The 17,371-nt window shown below is 54.0% G+C and overlaps 1 protein-coding gene across 3 annotated transcripts in view; it reads left to right on the plus strand.

Annotated features, from left to right (window-relative positions):
• LOC116953196 (DENN domain-containing protein 1B-like) overlaps positions 1-17,371 on the plus strand; it is a 113,579-nt gene that overhangs the window by 21,103 nt on the left and 75,105 nt on the right. Inside the window, exons 5-7 of one of the 3 annotated variants that reach the window (XM_076074797.1) lie at positions 2,895-3,354; positions 3,419-4,632; positions 7,002-7,066. In XM_076074797.1, coding sequence (XP_075930912.1) covers positions 4,616-4,632; positions 7,002-7,066 — 82 coding nt within the window. In that variant the 5' untranslated portion in view covers positions 2,895-3,354; positions 3,419-4,615. Of the gene's footprint in view, positions 1-585; positions 4,633-7,001; positions 7,067-17,371 lie in introns of those variants that run through there. The other 2 variants (XM_076074796.1, XM_032973152.2) reach the window with 2 other exon arrangements.

A 17,371-nucleotide genomic window follows, 5' to 3' on the forward strand; every position in this document is an offset into this window, starting at 1 on the left:
CGAATGAATGAGTTGATCTATGGTGTATGTGGCTCTGTGGTGCATGGATGAATGAGTGAACGAGTGAGTGAATCTGTGGTGTATGTGTCTCTGGTGTATTAATGAAAGAGTGAGTATATGGTGTATGTATCTGTAGTGTATGAAGGAATGAGTGAATCTATGGTGTATGTTTCTTTGTGATATATGGGTGAATGAATGAGTTTATGGTGTGTGTCTCTTTGGTGCCTGGATGAATAAGTCTTGTGATGTATGTGTCTCTGTGGTGTACGAATGAATGCGTTAATCTATGGTGTATGTGTCTCTGTAGTGCATGGATGAATGAGTGAATGAGTGAGTGAATCTGTGGTGTATGTATCTGTAGTGTATGAAGGAATGAGTTAATCTATAGTGTACGTGTCTCTGTGGTGTATGGATGAATGAGTCTATGGTGTACGTGTCTATGTGGTACGTAAATGAATGAGTGAGTGAATGAGTGAGTCTATGTCAGTGCATCTGGTCAGCGATGGGAGTTCATCATTGCGGGGGGGGGGGGGGGGGAGTGGATGGGGGAGGAGGAAAGGGGGATGAATTCTGATTTCAGGCAACATAGGGGATGTGTGTCTGTGTGTGTGTCTGTGTGTGTGTCTGTGTGGAGAGCGGTGGTGTAGCGGTTAGCGCTACGCTACACTACGAACCCAGCGACCCGAGTTCGATTACACGCTCACGGCCAACACCGGCGACGATTGCCAGAACCGATCCCTGGGCCTCCTCTAGGTCGACTCAGTCTCAAATGAGTACCTGGTGCTGTGTGCAAGCATCGCCACTGGGGAGACAAAGGCGGCCGGGCGAGGTGCTGGCCACCCACTCCCTCGTGTTCAGTGACGGCCTTCATTTGTGCTCGCGAACAGCACTTGCCCCAACAATCTGTTGAGGCTATACGGGGGATCTTTTTTGTTTGGTGTGTGTAAAGCATGGGTGTTTTGTGTGGTGTAGTGTGAGTGTGATGCGTGATGTGTGTGTGCTTCGATGTCTCCGTGTGGGGAGCGGTGGCGCAGTGGTGGGCGCACTGCTCACGGCCAACATCGGCGACGAACATTCTGAACCGGTCTTGGGCCTCTCCGAGGTCGACTCAACCTTAAGTGAGTAACCTCGTGCTGTGTAATAAACATGAGCACTGGGGGAGACAAAGGCGGCCGGGAATGGTGCTGGCCACCCACCCCCTCGTGTACCGTGCCGGGCTTCATAGGTGCTGCTCGCTAAAAGCACTTGCCCCAGCAGTCTATATGGGGGACCTTTGTCTTTGTCCACGTGTGTCGACACACGTGTGTACACACGTGTGTACAAACGTCCTCCCAGAGAGTTCACGCGCATTGATCCAACCCGGCCCACACAGAGACCAATTAGTCTTTGATTGACAGCCTGCCTGCTCACGTGATCGCGGTGATGTCGCGTAGTGATGGGTGTGGTGGATGATGATGTTGTTGGTTGGTGACGGTGGTGATGTTGGTGGTGATGTTGATGTTGGATGATGATAGTGATGTTGGTGATGGTGGTGATGTTGGTGGTGATGTTGGTGGTGATGTTGGGTGATGATAGTGATGTTGGGTGATGATGGTGATGGTGATGATAGTGATGTTGGGTGATGTTGGGTGATGATGGTGATGTTGGGTGATAATGGTGATGTTGGTGATGATGGTGATGTTGGTGATGTTGGTTATTGATGATGTTGCTTAATGATGATGTTGGTTGGTGACGGTGGTGATGTTGGTGGTGATGTTGGTGGTGATGTTGGTTGGTGACGGTGGTGATGTTGGTGGTGATGGTGATGTTGGTGATGGTGGTGATGTTGGTGATGATGGTGATGTTGGTGATGTTGGTTAATGATGATGTTGGTGGTGATGTTGGGTGATGATAGTGATGTTGGGTGATGATGGTGATGGTGATGTTGGTGATGTTGGGTGATGATGGTGATGTTGGTGATGTTGGTGATGTTGGTTATTGATGATGTTGCTTAATGATGTTGTTGGTTGGTGACGGTGGTGATGTTGGTGGTGATGTTGGGTGATGATAGTGATGTTGGGTGATGATGGTGATGTTGGTGATGATGGTGATGGTGATGTTGGTGATGTTGGGTGATGATGGTGATGTTGGTGATGGTGATGATGGTGATGTTGGGTGATGATGGTGATGTTGGTGATGGTGATGTTAGTGATGTTGGTGATGATGGTGATGTTGATGTTGGGTGATGATGGTGATGTTGGGTGATGATGGTGATGTTGGTGATGGTGGTGATGTCGGTGATGTTGGTTATTGATGATGTTGCTTAATGATGATGTTGGTTGGTGACGGTGATGTTGTGGGTGATGTTGGTTGGCTATGTCAGTAAGTGATGGTGATGATGATTATGCCGGTGACGTTCATTGATTTGTGATGGTGGCTGATGATGTTGGGGGAGCGGTAGTGTAGCGGTTAGCGCGCTGCGCTATGAACCTGGAGACCCGGGTTCTGATTCCCGCTCACGGCCAACACAAGTGACGATTATCTGAACCGGTCCTAGGTCACCCCTAGGTCGACTCAGCCTGAAATTAGTGCCTGGTGCGGTGTGTAAACATCGCCACTGGGGAGACAAAGGTGGCCGCGCGTGGTGCTGGCCCTGCTACCCCCTCATTTGACGTGCCGGCCTTCTTTAGTGCTACTTGCTAACAGCACTTGCCCCTATAGTCTGTTAAGACTATACGGGGGATCTTTGTCTGTGTTACAGTGTCTCTCCAAACATCGTACAGGCGTCAGCACCCCGCCCCTCACCTCTCTTTCTCCCTCCCTCCCATCCCCCTCACCTCGAACTACTCACCCCCCCCATCCCACACTCACCACCCACCACTCACCACCCACTCACCCCTCTCCTACACCCCCAGGCACCCAACATCACATCACATGCCAAGCTACAGTGTGCAGATGAGTGTACAGGTGAGTGAGTGTACAGGTGAGTGTGCCAGTGAGTGAGTGTAACGGTGAGTGTACCGGTGAGTGTACAGGTGCGTGAGTGTGCAGGTGAGTGTACAGGTGAGTGAGTGTACAGGTGAGTCTACAGGTGAGTCTACAGGTGAGTGTACAGGTGCGTGAGTGTGCAGGTGAGTCTACAGGCGAGTGAGTGTACAGGTGAGTGCACAGGTGAGTCTACAGGCGAGTGAGTCTGCAGGCGAGTGAGTGTACAGGTGAGTGCACAGGTGAGTCTACAGGCGAGTGAGTGTACAGGTGAGTGCACAGGTGAGTCTACAGGTGAGTGAGTGTACAGGTGAGTACACAGGTGAGTCTCCAGGCGAGTGAGTGTAACGGTGAGTGAGTGTAACGGTGAGTGCGCAGGTGAGTGTACAGGTGAGTGAGTGTACAGGTGAGTGAGTGTACAGGTGAGTGAGTGTACAGGTGAGTGAGTGTACAGGTGAGTGAGTGTACAGGTGAGTGCACAGGTGAGTCTACAGGTGAGTGGGCGTAGTCCTCCGTGACGTCACCCACGTACCGCCCACACTCGCGTCACTGCTTCCTGCCTGGGCCTCGCGCCTCGCTCGGGACCCGCGGGGTGCCTCTGAGACCCCTCACCTCGAGAACCAAGGACCCCTGGGACTCGGGACTTCAAGACCTTGGGACCTCAAGACCCCTACAACCTTGGACCCCCCCCCCCAGGACCTATGGACCTCAAGACCCCCTGAGACTCCGGGAACCCAAGACCCAGGGTCATCAAGACCCCCCCCCCCCCCCCCGAGACTCGGGACCCCAAGACTTAGGGACCTCCCCCCCCCGAGACTCGGGACCCCAAGACTTAGGGACCCCCCCGTCCCGAGACTCGGGACCCCAAGACTTAGGGACCCCCCCCCCCTCCGAGTCGCTCGAACCCCAGTGACCTCAAGAACCTAGAGAGAGAGAGGGGAGAGATCCTCTCATCATCATCAACAACAGCAGCAGTAGTCGCCGTCAGGATCGATCCACTGCTGAATGAGGCCCCGGTTCCCCAGCCGGACGTCGTCCCAGCGCTCCGTCTGATTGATCATTCCGTCGCTCCGTCTCCGCGTTAGGACGCCTCGCCCGCGGGGCCCCCTTACATCGGACTCGCTAGTTTAAGTCTCGGCCGCTGACGTCTCTAGAGACTTCACCTCGTCAAGGTATCCCCCAAGATAACTCCCAAGACCCCCGTGAGACCACCCCCGGTAGCTACGTGAGGCGTTGGCTAAATGCTTCCTGGACTCCGCACGCCGCCGCCGCCAAAGATGATTTAGATCCCTTGACTGTGGCACCCCTTGACACCCCCAACCCATCCACCCCCCCAAGCATCGGGAACCCCAGTTCAACCCCGAACCCCCTCGATAGAACCTTAGATTCGGACCTCCAACTCAACCCCTTGAACACCTCCCCACCACTCCACGCACCATCGATCCTTGACGGACAAACTTACTTTCACTCTGTGATACAAGCAGGGATCCCTCCATCCGAGGGGGTCTCAAACCCCCTTCGATCGGGGCAGTACACCCCGAAGCTACCGTGTTCACAAGGGGGGCTTACTGCCTCCACCACCCCCCCCCCAAACCCATCTCCTTAATTGAAGACCCCCAAAACTGGACCCCCCCCCACTTTGATCTCCGCGATGGATTCAAGGCTGAGGTGAGTCTATGGGGGGATCTTTAAGTTGTCTTCGGGGTGTGTTTAGGGGTTATTTAAGTTGGGGGTGGGGGGGGGGGGGGGTCTGTGTGTCCCTTGGGGGGGTGAGGGTGTTTACCGGGCAGGGTGTTCAGGCAAAGCCGAGGCTATACGGGACGCCAAAGGCCGCAACTGGCGGGGATTGTTAACGGGGTTAAAGGGGGATCAGAGGGGGTAGTTGGGGGGGTGTGGGGGATTTGAGACCCCTGAAGACCCCCCTAAGACCCCCCTCCCCTCTCCTCCCGTGGTTTATTGTTTGAACTGCGGTGCTCCAAAGTTTATCTGGGGGTTGGAGGGGCATGAAATAGTTGTACAGTACCTCTGGCTCCTTCCTATGCCTCCCGCCTATACTGCACGCCGACACCGCGCACCGATGACCAGCGTGGTGAAGTATGGTCAAACTCTTGACTCCCGTGTTTGATTTGAGGTCACTGCCCGCGTTGGCCTTTCGCTGTGGCAGTGCAGAAAGTGGGTTTTGCTGGTCTGCCTCGTGCGCAGAGGTTTCAAGTAGTTGGTTAGCCCCCCTCTCGTAATAATGCAGTGCGATTAGGGGGGGGCCCATCCTAACCCAAACAAACTGGATCATATGGAAAACCCATAGGCTCATAGAGATACACAGAGACCCGTGGATACACAGAGACCCGTGGATACACAGAGACGCATAGAGATACATAGAGACACAGAGTGATATCCCCTCGTAATAATGCAGTGCGATTAGGGGGGGCCCATCCTAACCCAAACAAACTGGATCATATGGAAAACCCATAGGCTCATAGAGATACACAGAGACCCGTGGATACACAGAGACCCATAGAGATACATAGAGACACACAGAGTAATATCCCCTCGTAATAATGCAGTGCGATTAGGGGGGGCCATCCCAACCCAAACAAACTGGATCATATGGAAAACCCATAGGCTCATAGAGATACACAGAGACCCGTGGATATACAGAGACCCATAGAGATACACAGAGACCCGTGGATATACAGAGACCCATAGAGATACATAGAGACACACAGAGTGATATCCCCTTCGTAATAATGCAGTGTGATTAGGGGGGGGGGCCCATCCTAACCCAAACAAACTGTGGATCATATGGAAAACCCATAGGCTCATAGAGATAGACAGAGACCCGTGGATACACAGAGACTCATAGAGATACATAGAGACACAGAGTAATATCCCCTCGTAATAATGCAGTGCGATTAGGGGGGGGCATCCCAACCCAAACAAACTGGATCATATGGAAAACCCATAGGCTCATAGAGATACACAGAGACCCGTGGATATACAGAGACCCACAGAGATACACAGAGACCCGTGGATATACAGAGACCCATAGAGATACATAGAGACACACAGAGTGATATCCCATTTCGTAATAATGCAGTGTGATTAGGGGGGGGCCCATCCTAACCCAAACAAACTGTGGATCATATGGAAAACCCATAGGCTCATAGAGATAGACAGAGACCCGTGGGATACACAGAGACTCATAGAGATACATAGAGACACAGAGTAATATCCCCTCGTAATAATGCAGTGCGATTAGGGGGGGCCATCCCAACCCAAACAAACTGGATCATATGGAAAACCCATAGGCTCATAGAGATACACAGAGACCCGTGGATATACAGAGACCCACAGAGATACACAGAGACCCGTGGATATACAGAGACCCATAGAGATACATAGAGACACACAGAGTGATATCCCCTTCGTAATAATGCAGTGTGATTAGGGGGGGGCCCATCCTAACCCAAACAAACTGGATCATATGGAAAACCCATAGGCTCATAGAGATAGACAGAGACCCGTGGATACACAGATACCCATAGAGATACATAGAGACACACAGAGTAATATCCCCTCGTAATAATGCAGTGCGATTAGGGGGGACCCATCCTAACCCAAACAAACTGGATCATATGGAAAACCCATAGGCTCATAGAGATACACAGAGACCCGTGGATATACAGAGACCCATAGAGATACATTGAGACCCGTGGATATACAGAGACCCATAGAGATACATAGAGACACACAGAGTGATATCCCCTTCGTAATAATGCAGTGTGATTAGGGGGGGGCCCATCCTAACCCAAACAAACTGTGGATCATATGGAAAACCCATAGGCTCATAGAGATAGACAGAGACCCGTGGATACACAGAGACCCATAGAGATACATAGAGACACACAGAGTGATATCCCCTCGTAACAATGCAGTGTGTTTAGGGGGGGCCATCCCAACCCAAACAAACTGTAGATCATATGGACCCGCATGTTGCCTACCCGTGCTATAGGGGAATTTCTTTGTCTTTGGTGAAGGTCCAATCCGGAGAGGCTGATGGAAGTGTTTGTGGAGGTGGCCAGTCCCAAGGGGAACACGGCCGGTGAGTTACCGCACCGCTCACCCTCACCTCTCCTCCTCACCCTCACCTCCTCACCCTCACCTCTCCTCCTCACCCTCACCTCTCCTCCTCACCCTCACCTCTCCTCCTCACCCTCACCTCTCCTCCTCACCCTCACCTCTCCTCCTCACCCTCACCTCTCCTCCTCACCCTCACCTCTCCTCCTCACCCTCACCTCTCCTCCTCACCCTCACCTCTCCTCCTCACCCTCACCTCTCCTCCTCACCCCTCACCTGTCTGGCGTAGAGCCCCTCACGGTACCGGTGGGTTTCAAAAAAAATATTTCCACTGGCTCGATTGTGGTGCCGAGCCAGAACCAAACCCGTGCAACGCTGGCCTCACCAGACGTCCAAATTTGGGCCAGGGCCTCGCCTCTTCGATACAGACAAGTGGGACAGATAGATGGAGGGTAGACGGACATTTAGACGGACAGAGACAATGCAATATAGGGCCGGTTCCTGATAGCAAGGCGACTTGGTAAGAGATTAATTGGTCGCACAGGATGACGGGCATGTATATAGTCACATGGATGGACAAGACATGCAGACAGACACATGTAGAGTCGTCAGACAGAAATATAGACACAGAGAGACAGACATATAGATACACGGGTAGACATGTAGACACGCATATTATATATAGACACGCAGACATATACACAGACATATAAATAGACAGATGTTGAGAGACAGGCATACGTATAAACACAGACATGTAGAGAGACACACCACAGACAGACGTGTAGACACACAGACAGACTTGTAGACACACAGACAGACAGACGTGTAGACACACAGACATGTAAAGAGACACACCACAGACAGACGTGTAGACACACAGACAGACGTGTAGACACACAGACATGTAAAGAGACACAGCACAGACAGACGTGTAGACACACACAGACGTGTAGACACACAGACATGTAAAGAGACACAGCACAGACAGACGTGTAGACACACACAGACGTGTAGACACACAGACATGTAAAGAGACAGACCACAGACAGACGTGTAGACACACAGACAGACGTGTAGACACACAGACATGTAGAGAGACACACCACAGATAGACGTGTAGACACACACAGGCGTGTAGACACACAGACAGACGTGTAGGCACACAGACATGTAGATAGACACACCACACACAGACGTGTAGACACACAGACAGACGTGTAGACAGACATGTAGAGAGACACACCACAGACAGACGTGTAGACACACAGATATGTAGAGAGACACACCACAGACAGACGTGTAGACACACAGACAGACGTGTAGACACACAGACAGACTTGTAGAGAGACACACCACAGACAGACGTGTAGACACACAGACAGACGTGTAGACACAGACAGACGTGTAAACACACAGACAGACGTGTAGACACACACACAGACGTGTAGACACACAGACATGTAGAGAGACACACCACACACAAACGTGTAGACACACAGACAGACGTGTAGACAGACATGTAGAGAGACACACCACAGACAGACATGTAGACACACACACAGACGTGTAGACACACACATGTAGAGACACACCACACACAGACGTGTAGACACACACACAGACGTGTAGACACACAGACATGTAGAGACACACCACAGACAGACGTGTAGAGACACACCACAGACAGACGTGTAGACACACAGACAGACATGTAGACACACAGACAGACGTGTAGAGACACACACCACAGACGGACGTGTAGACACACAGACACGTGTAGACACACAGACATACGTGTAGACACACAGCCATGTAGAGACACACCACAGACAGACGTGTAGACACACAGACGGACGTGTAGACACACAGACAGACGTGTAGACACACACACAGACGTGTAGACACACAGACATGTAGAGACACACCACAGACAGACGTGCAGACACACAGACAGACGTGTAGACAGACAGACGTGTAGACACACACACAGACGTGTAGACACACACACAGAGACATACAGACAGACACGGGCAGTGGACGGACAGGGCTAAATCCATGAGGGTTGCCGCGGGTCCAGGGGCAGTGGCGCGCGTGCTGGACTGATTAAACCTCCACCACCACCACCAACGCCACCACCACCACCAACTACCTTGTACCCCGGGGCGAGTTCCAGCCCAGCAAAGAGGACGCGAGACTCCCCCCGACTTTAGTTTTTTACTGTGTGGCACTTAAACCCAAAATCATAAAGAGCGGCTCGGAGAGGAGGGGGAGAGAGGGGGCGGGAGGGGGCGGTAGAGGAGGGGGAGGGAGAGGAGGGGGAGGGAGGGAGGGGAGGGGGAGAGGAGAGGAGAGGGAGGGGAGGGGGAGAGGAGGGGGAGGGAGAGGAGGGGGTGGGAGGGGAGGGGAGAGGAGGGGGAGAGGAGAGGGAGGGGAGGGGGAGAGGAGAGGGAGGGAGAGAGGGAGGGGGAGGGAGAGAGGGAGGGAGAGGAGGGGGAGGGAGAGGAGGGGGAGGGAGAGGAGGGGGAGGGAGGGAAGGGGAGGGAGAGGAGGGGGAGGGAGAGGAGGGGAGGGGGAAGAGGAGGGGGAGAGGAGGGGGAGGGAGGGGAGGGGGAGGGAGAGGAGGGGGAGAGGAGGGGAGAGGGAGAGGAGGGGGAGGGAGAGGAGGGGGAGAGGAGGGGGAGGGGAGGGGGAGGGAGAGGAGGGGGAGAGGAGGGGGAGGGAGGGGAGGGGGAGGGGAGAGGAGGGGGAGAGGAGGGGGAGGGAGAGGAGGGGGAGAGGAGGGGGAGGGAGGGGAGGGGGAGGGGGAGGGAGGGGGAGGGGAGAGGAGGGGGAGAGGAGGGGGAGAGGAGGGGGGGAGAGGAGGGGAGGGGAGGGGAGGGGAGAGGAGGGGGAGGGAGGGAGGGGAGGGAGGAGGGAGAGGAGGGGGAGGGAGGGGGAGGGAGGAGAGGAGGAGGGGAGGGGAGGGGAGGGGGAGGGAGGGGGAGGGGAGAGGAGGGAGAGGAGGAGGGGGAGGGAGGGGAGGGGGAGGGAGGGGGGAGAGGAGGGGGAGGGGAGGGGGAGAGAGGGAGGGGAGAGGAGGGGGAGGGAGGGAGGGGAGGGAGGAGGGAGGGGGAGGGGAGGGAGGGAGGGAGGGAGGAGGAGGGGGAGGGAGGGGAGGGGGGGAGGGGAGGGGAGGGAGGAGGAGGGGAGGGGGAGGGAGAGGAGGGGGGAGGGGAGGGGGAGAGGGGGGGAGGGGGGAGGGAGAGGAGGGGAGGGAGGGAGGGAGGAGGGGAGGGAGAGGAGGAGGGAGGGGAGGGGAGGGGGAGGGAGGAGGAGGGGGAGGGAGGAGGAGGGGAGAGGAGGGGAGGGAGAGGAGGGGGGGAGAGGAGGGGAGGGAGAGGAGGGGGAGGGGAGAGGAGGGGGGGAGGGGGAGGGGAGGGGAGGGAGGGAGGGGGAGAGGAGGGAGGGGAGGGGGAGGGAGGGAGAGGGAGAGAGGAGAGGAGGAGGAGGGAGAGGAAATGCAATAGTGAGTGATTTAGTGAGCTGTGCGGTTTAACGGGGCCAGAGTGTTGCGGTAGGCATGCTGAGAGACGGTGGGGGCTTGGGTATTGGTGGACTCGGAGGGGGGGGGGGCAAAGGATGGGGGGCACAGTGGGGGGCGGAGGGGAGGGGAGAGCTGTGAGCCTGAGTCATTAATTTTAGACTCCTTGTGGTGCATGCTTATTTATGGGTTTGTATGTATAGTGCGTGTATGTGTGTGTATATATAAGATGTGTGTATATAAGGTGTGTGTGTGTGCGTAAGATGTTTGTTTTGTAAATGTTCTGTTTGTAGATGTGCGTGCGTAGTTAGTGTGTGTGTATGTCGACTCGGCCTCACATGAGTACCTGGTGTGATGCGTAAACATCGCTATTGGGGAAACAAAGGCGGCCGGGTGTGGTGCTGGCCACCCACCCCACCCCCTGGTGTGCAGTATCGGCCTCTATAGCACTTGCCCCAACAGTCTGGTAAGGCTTTACCGGGAGATCGTTGTCTTTGTATATTAAAGGCGCGTGTGAGTGTGCGTACTTGTATTTTGTGAATGTGGGGTGTGTACTTGTGTTTGTAGGTGTGTTGGTGTTGTGTGAATGTGCTGTGTGTACACGTGTGTTTATAGGTGTGTAGGTGTTGTGTGAATGTGGTGTGTGTTTACATGTGTGTGTTTATAGGTGTGTAGGTGTTGTGTGAATGTGGTGTGTGTATACATGCGTGTAGGTGTTGTGTGAATGTGGTGTGTGTTTACATGTGTGTGTTTGTAGGTGTTGTATGAATGTGGTGTGTGTACATGTGTGTGTTTGTAGTTGTGTAGATATGTGAATGTGAATGCAGTGTGTACACGTGTGTTTATAGGTGTGTAGGTGTTGTGTGAATGTGGTGTGTGTATACATGTGTGTTTATAGGTGTGTAGGTGTTGTGTGAATGTGGTGTGTGTTTACGTGTGTGTATTTGTAGGTGTGTAGGTGTTGTGTGAATGTGGTGTGTGTACATGTGTGTGTTTGTGGTTGTGTAGATATGTGAATGTGAATGCAGTGTGTACATGTGTGTAGGTGTTGTGTTAATGTGCTGTGTGTGTACATGTGTGTGTTTCTAGGTGTGTAGGTGTTGTGTTATGGTGAGTGGTGGCGTCCCGAGTTCGATACCTGCTCACGTCCAACACCAGTGACGATTATTTGAGCCGGTTCTGGGCTTCCCCTAGGTCTACTGAGCCTCAAATTAGTATCTGTCTCCCACTTGGGAGACAAAGGCGGCCGGGTCTTGTGCTGGCCACCCACCCCCTCGTGTGCCTTATCGGCCTTCATAGGTGCTCGCTAACAGCACTTGCCCCTACAGTCTGTTATGGCTATACTGAAGTCTTTGTATTTGTAGGTGTGTAGGTGTTGGGTGTATGCGGGGTGTGTTCGTGTGTATTTGTAGTTGTGTAGGTGTTGTGTGAAGGCGGTGTGTGCGTGAATGTCTGTATGTGTGTGACGATTATCTGTGTGTAATTTGAACTTCTTTTGTACCGTACGTAGCCAACCGCACTAATCGGAGGTGCGGGGGAAGGACAAACTTTGGGTCCCTGTGTGATGAGTCTATAGGTCTCTGTGTGGTGAGTCTATGGGTCTCTGTGTGATAAGTCGTCTATGGGTCTCTGTTGTGAGTCTATGGGTCTCTGTGTGATGAGTCTATGGGTATCTGTTGTGAGTCTATGGGTATCTGTGTGATGAGTCTATGGGTCTCTGTTGTGAGTCTATGGGTCTCTGTGTGACAAGCCGTCTATGGGTCTCTCTGTGATGAGTCTATGGGTATCTGTGTGATGAGTCTATGGGTCTCTGTGTGATGGGTCTATGGGTCTCTGTGTGAGTCTATAGGTATCTGTGTGATGAGTCTATGGGTCTCTGTGTGATGGGTCTATGGGTCTCTGTGTGAGTCTATAGGTATCTGTGTGATGAGTCGTCTATGGGTCTCTGTGTGATGGGTCTATGGGTCTCCGTGCGAGTCTATGTATGTACGTTGAACTTATTTCGCACCGTGCGTAGCCAACCGACTCGGGGGGGGGGGGGGGCCCATGTCGCAGGATCACGAAAGCTGTGTTGGTGGCTTGGGTGGAGGCCTTCCTTCCGGCAGTGGATAGATCATGGCTGACGATGGTTAATAAGGAGGATTGGAAGGGTTTGAGGGAGCGCAGGAGGAAGAGGGGGGATCCCGTTATGAGCAGGAATAGAGGCGGGTTATAGGAAGCGGGAATGTGAGAGGGGAAGCTGCGTGTGAGTGAGAGTGTACGCGAGCTACAGTGTGGGAGGAGGGGGCGGTTCGCATGCTGCGCTCCGAACCCGATTATCTGAACTGGTCGTGGGCCACCCTCAAGTCGACTCGGCCTCAAATGAGTACCTGGTGCGATTAATACATCGCCGCGAGGGGAGACAAAAAGGCGGTCGGGTGCGGCGCTCACCACCCACCCTTTGTGTGCCGTGCCGGCCTTCAGAGGTGCTCGCGAACTGCACTTGAAGGCTGGCACGGTATACGAGGGGGCGGGTGGCCAGAACCCGGGTCGCCAGTTTTGTAGCGCAGCGCGCTGACTGCTACGCTACCGCTTCCCACACTATATACACACACACGCAGACACACACAATAGACACACTCATACACAAATACCTCCAAACTCATATGAACACACTCTCACGTAAAAAACACTTAAATAAACATGCACTCTTACATAAACACACGCATACAGATAAAGATACCCCGTGTAGCCTTGACAGACTATTGGGGCAAGTGCTGTTAGCGAGCACCTGTGAAGGCCGGAACGGCACACGAGGGGGTGGGTGGCCAGCACCACGTCTGGCCGCCTTTGTCTCCCCAGTGGCGATGTTTACACATCGCACCAGGTACTAATTTGAGGCTGAGTCGACCTAGGGGAGGCCCAGGATCGGTTTAGATAATCGTCACTCGTGGTGGCCGTGAGCGGGAATCGAACTCGGTTCGCCAGGTTCGTAGCGCAGCGCGCTAACCGCTACAATACCGCTCCCCACTCACACACACAGACACGCAGGCAGACACACACAGAAACTCTCACATACACAGACCCACACACACTCTCACACACACACAGACACACAACAACAACAAACGCCATTCGCCACATAGTGGCGGTGACGTCACCACGATGCTTGTGCCAGGCTATGTGCACGTTGAGGCCACGTGAAGTGTTGGACGCCCGCTGGCACGAGGTCACGGGACAGACCCAGGTGCCATGGGTCGACTGACTGAGATGACTGGCTGATGCACCACATGTACCCCCTATTGTGATAACTTGCTGTGCTTTAGCCACCCGACGCTCCGCTCGTTGTTATGAGTGTCACTCCTCCGCCCTCCGTTGTTGTTGGAGGGCGACTGCCTCCATCTGCCCAGTAGCGTCCTTCACGAGCCTCCTCCACAGAGGCCGATCTTGACACCGCTGGTACCAATCATCGGCAAGTCCACTCAGCTCCACATCCTCCTGTACCACGTCACTCCGTCTCTTCTCTAGCCCGTGGCGCGCCCGTTTAGCTCACCAATGGGACTTTGTCCAGATCTTTCAAGGATTTGTGAGCTCACACAATCCAGCCCGGTTAAACGCAGGATGGATCGTAGGCAGGCTAGCCTAAATGTTTTTAACCAGCGAAGATGTTCCATTAGGGGCGTCCACGTTTCGCAAGTGTAAAGAAGGGAGGGAATGACCGTGGCCGAGAAGACCTGAAGCTTCATGCGGAGCGACAGACCAGGTAGCTTCCACACAGTGTTACGCAATCGATGAAAAGATATTGCTGCTCGATTGATTCGGAGTGAGATCTCTGCTGTCAAACCGGAGCCGGTCACGAGCACACTGCCCAGGTATGGGAAACTCTCCACTCTCTCCACAACTGCCCTGTCACCAATTGGGAGTTGTGGGGGTGGAGTGTCCGATGGTACAAAATACCCAAGCAGGTGCTTAGTTTTGTTGGGGCTGATGGTAAGGCCCCACCTCTTAGTGGCACGCTCCAGGTTCAGCAGCAGCGCCTCCAACTCCTCCTCTGAGTGAGCAGCAATTACCAGATCATCGGCATACATAGCATGGTTGAGCAATAGGGAGCCATCCCTTCACCGTACCCGGGCATCGATCAGCCTCCCATTGTATCTGTACCAGATAGAAATTCCTTTGGTACAGCTATTGAAGGATTCATGAACTACGTGGTCAAAATAGATGTTAAATAATGTGGGAGGCCAGAGACATCCCTGTTGCACCCCAAGGTGAACGGGGAATGGCTCCGATGCCCGGCCACGTAGTTTTACCCATGCACGCTCACCATCATGAAGGTCCTTAATGATCATGAGCAGAGGGTCAGGGACTCCGAAAGCACGAAGAACAACCCAGAGCCCAGGCCCTACTGATGGTATCATAGGCCTTGACCAAGTCAATAAAGCAGAGATGTAGGTCTTGTTGGAATTCCCTACACCTCTGCTGTAACAGACGGACAGAGAATATGGCATCTGTGCAGGACCGCCCTTTCCTGAAACCGCATTGGGGCTCCGCAAGCCTCTCCTCAGCGTGCCTGGCAAGGCGATGTTGAGTAATCCTTGTTAGGACCTTTCCCAGCACACTGAGTGAGATGCCCCTGTCGTTGTTACAGTCTGTGCAGTCCCCCTTCTTAAAGAGGGGACCACCAGGGCATCCTTCCAATCCTGCGGAACCCGTCCAGTGGTCCAGACTGTTGTTATGATGTCATGTAGGGCAGTCTGTGTGCAAACGCCACCCTCCCTCAGCATTTCGCTTGGGAGATCATCTCTGCGCGTTGCCTTTCCTGGTCTCAGACTTCGGATCGCCTTCAGTACTTCCTCAACAGATGGCACCTCACCCAGCCACTCACAGGGGTGACTTCTTCTTCCAATATTTGAGGCACCGCAGCCTCAACAGGGTCATCCCCACTTTGTCCCATGATATTTTCCAGACTGAGGGATTTCCTCTCCCCCAGGACCTCACAGAAATGCTCAGCAAATCTGCAAACCTGTTCCTGGGGGTCGGAGATTGGATCACTGTTCTTTCCCCTAATGATGGTAATAGGGTGGGCGGCTTCAGGTCACTTCTTTGATGGAGTTAAATAGAGATTTGTGATCGCGGGCCACTGAGGCAGACTCCTCTCCTCAGCAACCACGACCACCACCCACCCTTGGACCCGGCATGCATCCATGATGTTGTGATGATGTGCCGATGCCTGAACAGGGTGTTGGTGATTACAAGCTGCACAAAAGTTGCGCAGCCTCCTACCGTTGTTATTGAGCTGATCTGGCCCATGCCTTCCAATCACTCCAGACCAGGTGCCAGCATCATGACCAACTCGGGCAACACCTCACCGCCACACTCCCACGCCCCCTTCTTTCTTTTGTTCAGAAGAAGAGCCACTCCCTGTTGTTTGGCAGTCTGCTGCCCCGAGTAGAGGACTGTCCACCCCTCATGGTGGCAGGAGCCAGAGCCGGGTCCACCGGACCTCCTGAATGCCACAGAGATCCAGGCGGTACCGGCCCAGCTCCCGACAGAGGAGTGGCAGCCTTTCCTCCGCAGTGAGCATTCGAACATTCCACGTGGCCACCCGCAGTGGCTTTTTGTTGTTTTTGGAGGAGCCCCGAGGGTAAGGATTCAGTCTCCCTGGCTCCGCCAAATGGGGTTTGGCCAGGAGACGTCATAGACGCCTGTCCCCCCGAGGCCTCCGGCACAAGCTTAATACATTTTTTCAATCGTAGTTTGTGGTTAGTTAATTCAAGGTGGAGGGGTTACCAGCCCTCACACCCATCCAGAGCCCCATTTGACCGCTGTGGTGGTTACAATCGCCATTAAGGGAATGGCCAATCTACATTGGCCTTCCCCCCACGGCACTCCTACCACAGCGTTGCCGTTCGGCACCACGAGGAGGTAGGCGTTGTTTTTGCCGGACACACACACAGACACTCTCACACACACAGATAAAGACAAAGATCCCCCCTATAGCCTTAACAGACTGTAGGGGCAAGTGCTGTTAGCGAGCACCTAGAAGGCCAGAACGGTACACGAGGGGGTGGGTGGCCAGCACCACGCCCGACCGCCTTTGTCTCCCTAGTGGCAATGTTTACACACCGCACCAGGTACTCATTTGAGGCTGAGTCGACCTAGGGGAGGCCCGGGACCGTTTCAGATAATCGTCACTGCTGTTGGCCGTGAGCGGAAATCGAACCCGGGTCGCCAGGTTCATAGCGCAGCGCGCTAACCGCTACACTATCGCTCCCCACACACACAGACACACACAGACACACACACGAACACTCTTACACACACGGACACTCTCACGCACACAGACACACACAGACACTCTTACTCACACACACGCACACTCTTACTCACACACACGCACACTCTCACACACACAGACACAGACACTCTCACACACTGGCCACCGCCCAGCCCCCGCGTCCGCTGCTGAGTGAATGCCTCCCTCACAGCACCTGTATCATGGTAACGGAAGACACCATGGTAACCGGAGGTATTGTGGTACTTAATATCACCAGGGTTACTACACCAGGGTAACTGCTGATGACCAGTTGAGCCTGTAGGGCATGCATTGTTGGGGCAAGTGCTGTTAGCGAGTAGCAGCACCTATGACGGCCAGAACCACGCTGAGTGGACCTAGGGGAGGCCCATGGGCGATTCAGATAAAAGTCACTTTTGTTGACCGTAAGCGAGAATCGAACTCGTGCCGCCGGGTTTGTAGCGTCGCGCGCTAACCGCGGCGCCACCGCTCCCCACATCCAGGCACTCTCACACGAACAGACTCGCATACAC

The sequence above is a fragment of the Petromyzon marinus genome, chromosome 50, assembly GCF_048934315.1.
Source record: "Petromyzon marinus isolate PM22_M1 ecotype Great Lakes invasive population chromosome 50, UKy_Petmar_22M1.pri1.0, whole genome shotgun sequence".
Taxonomy (NCBI): Eukaryota; Metazoa; Chordata; class Hyperoartia; order Petromyzontiformes; family Petromyzontidae; genus Petromyzon; species Petromyzon marinus.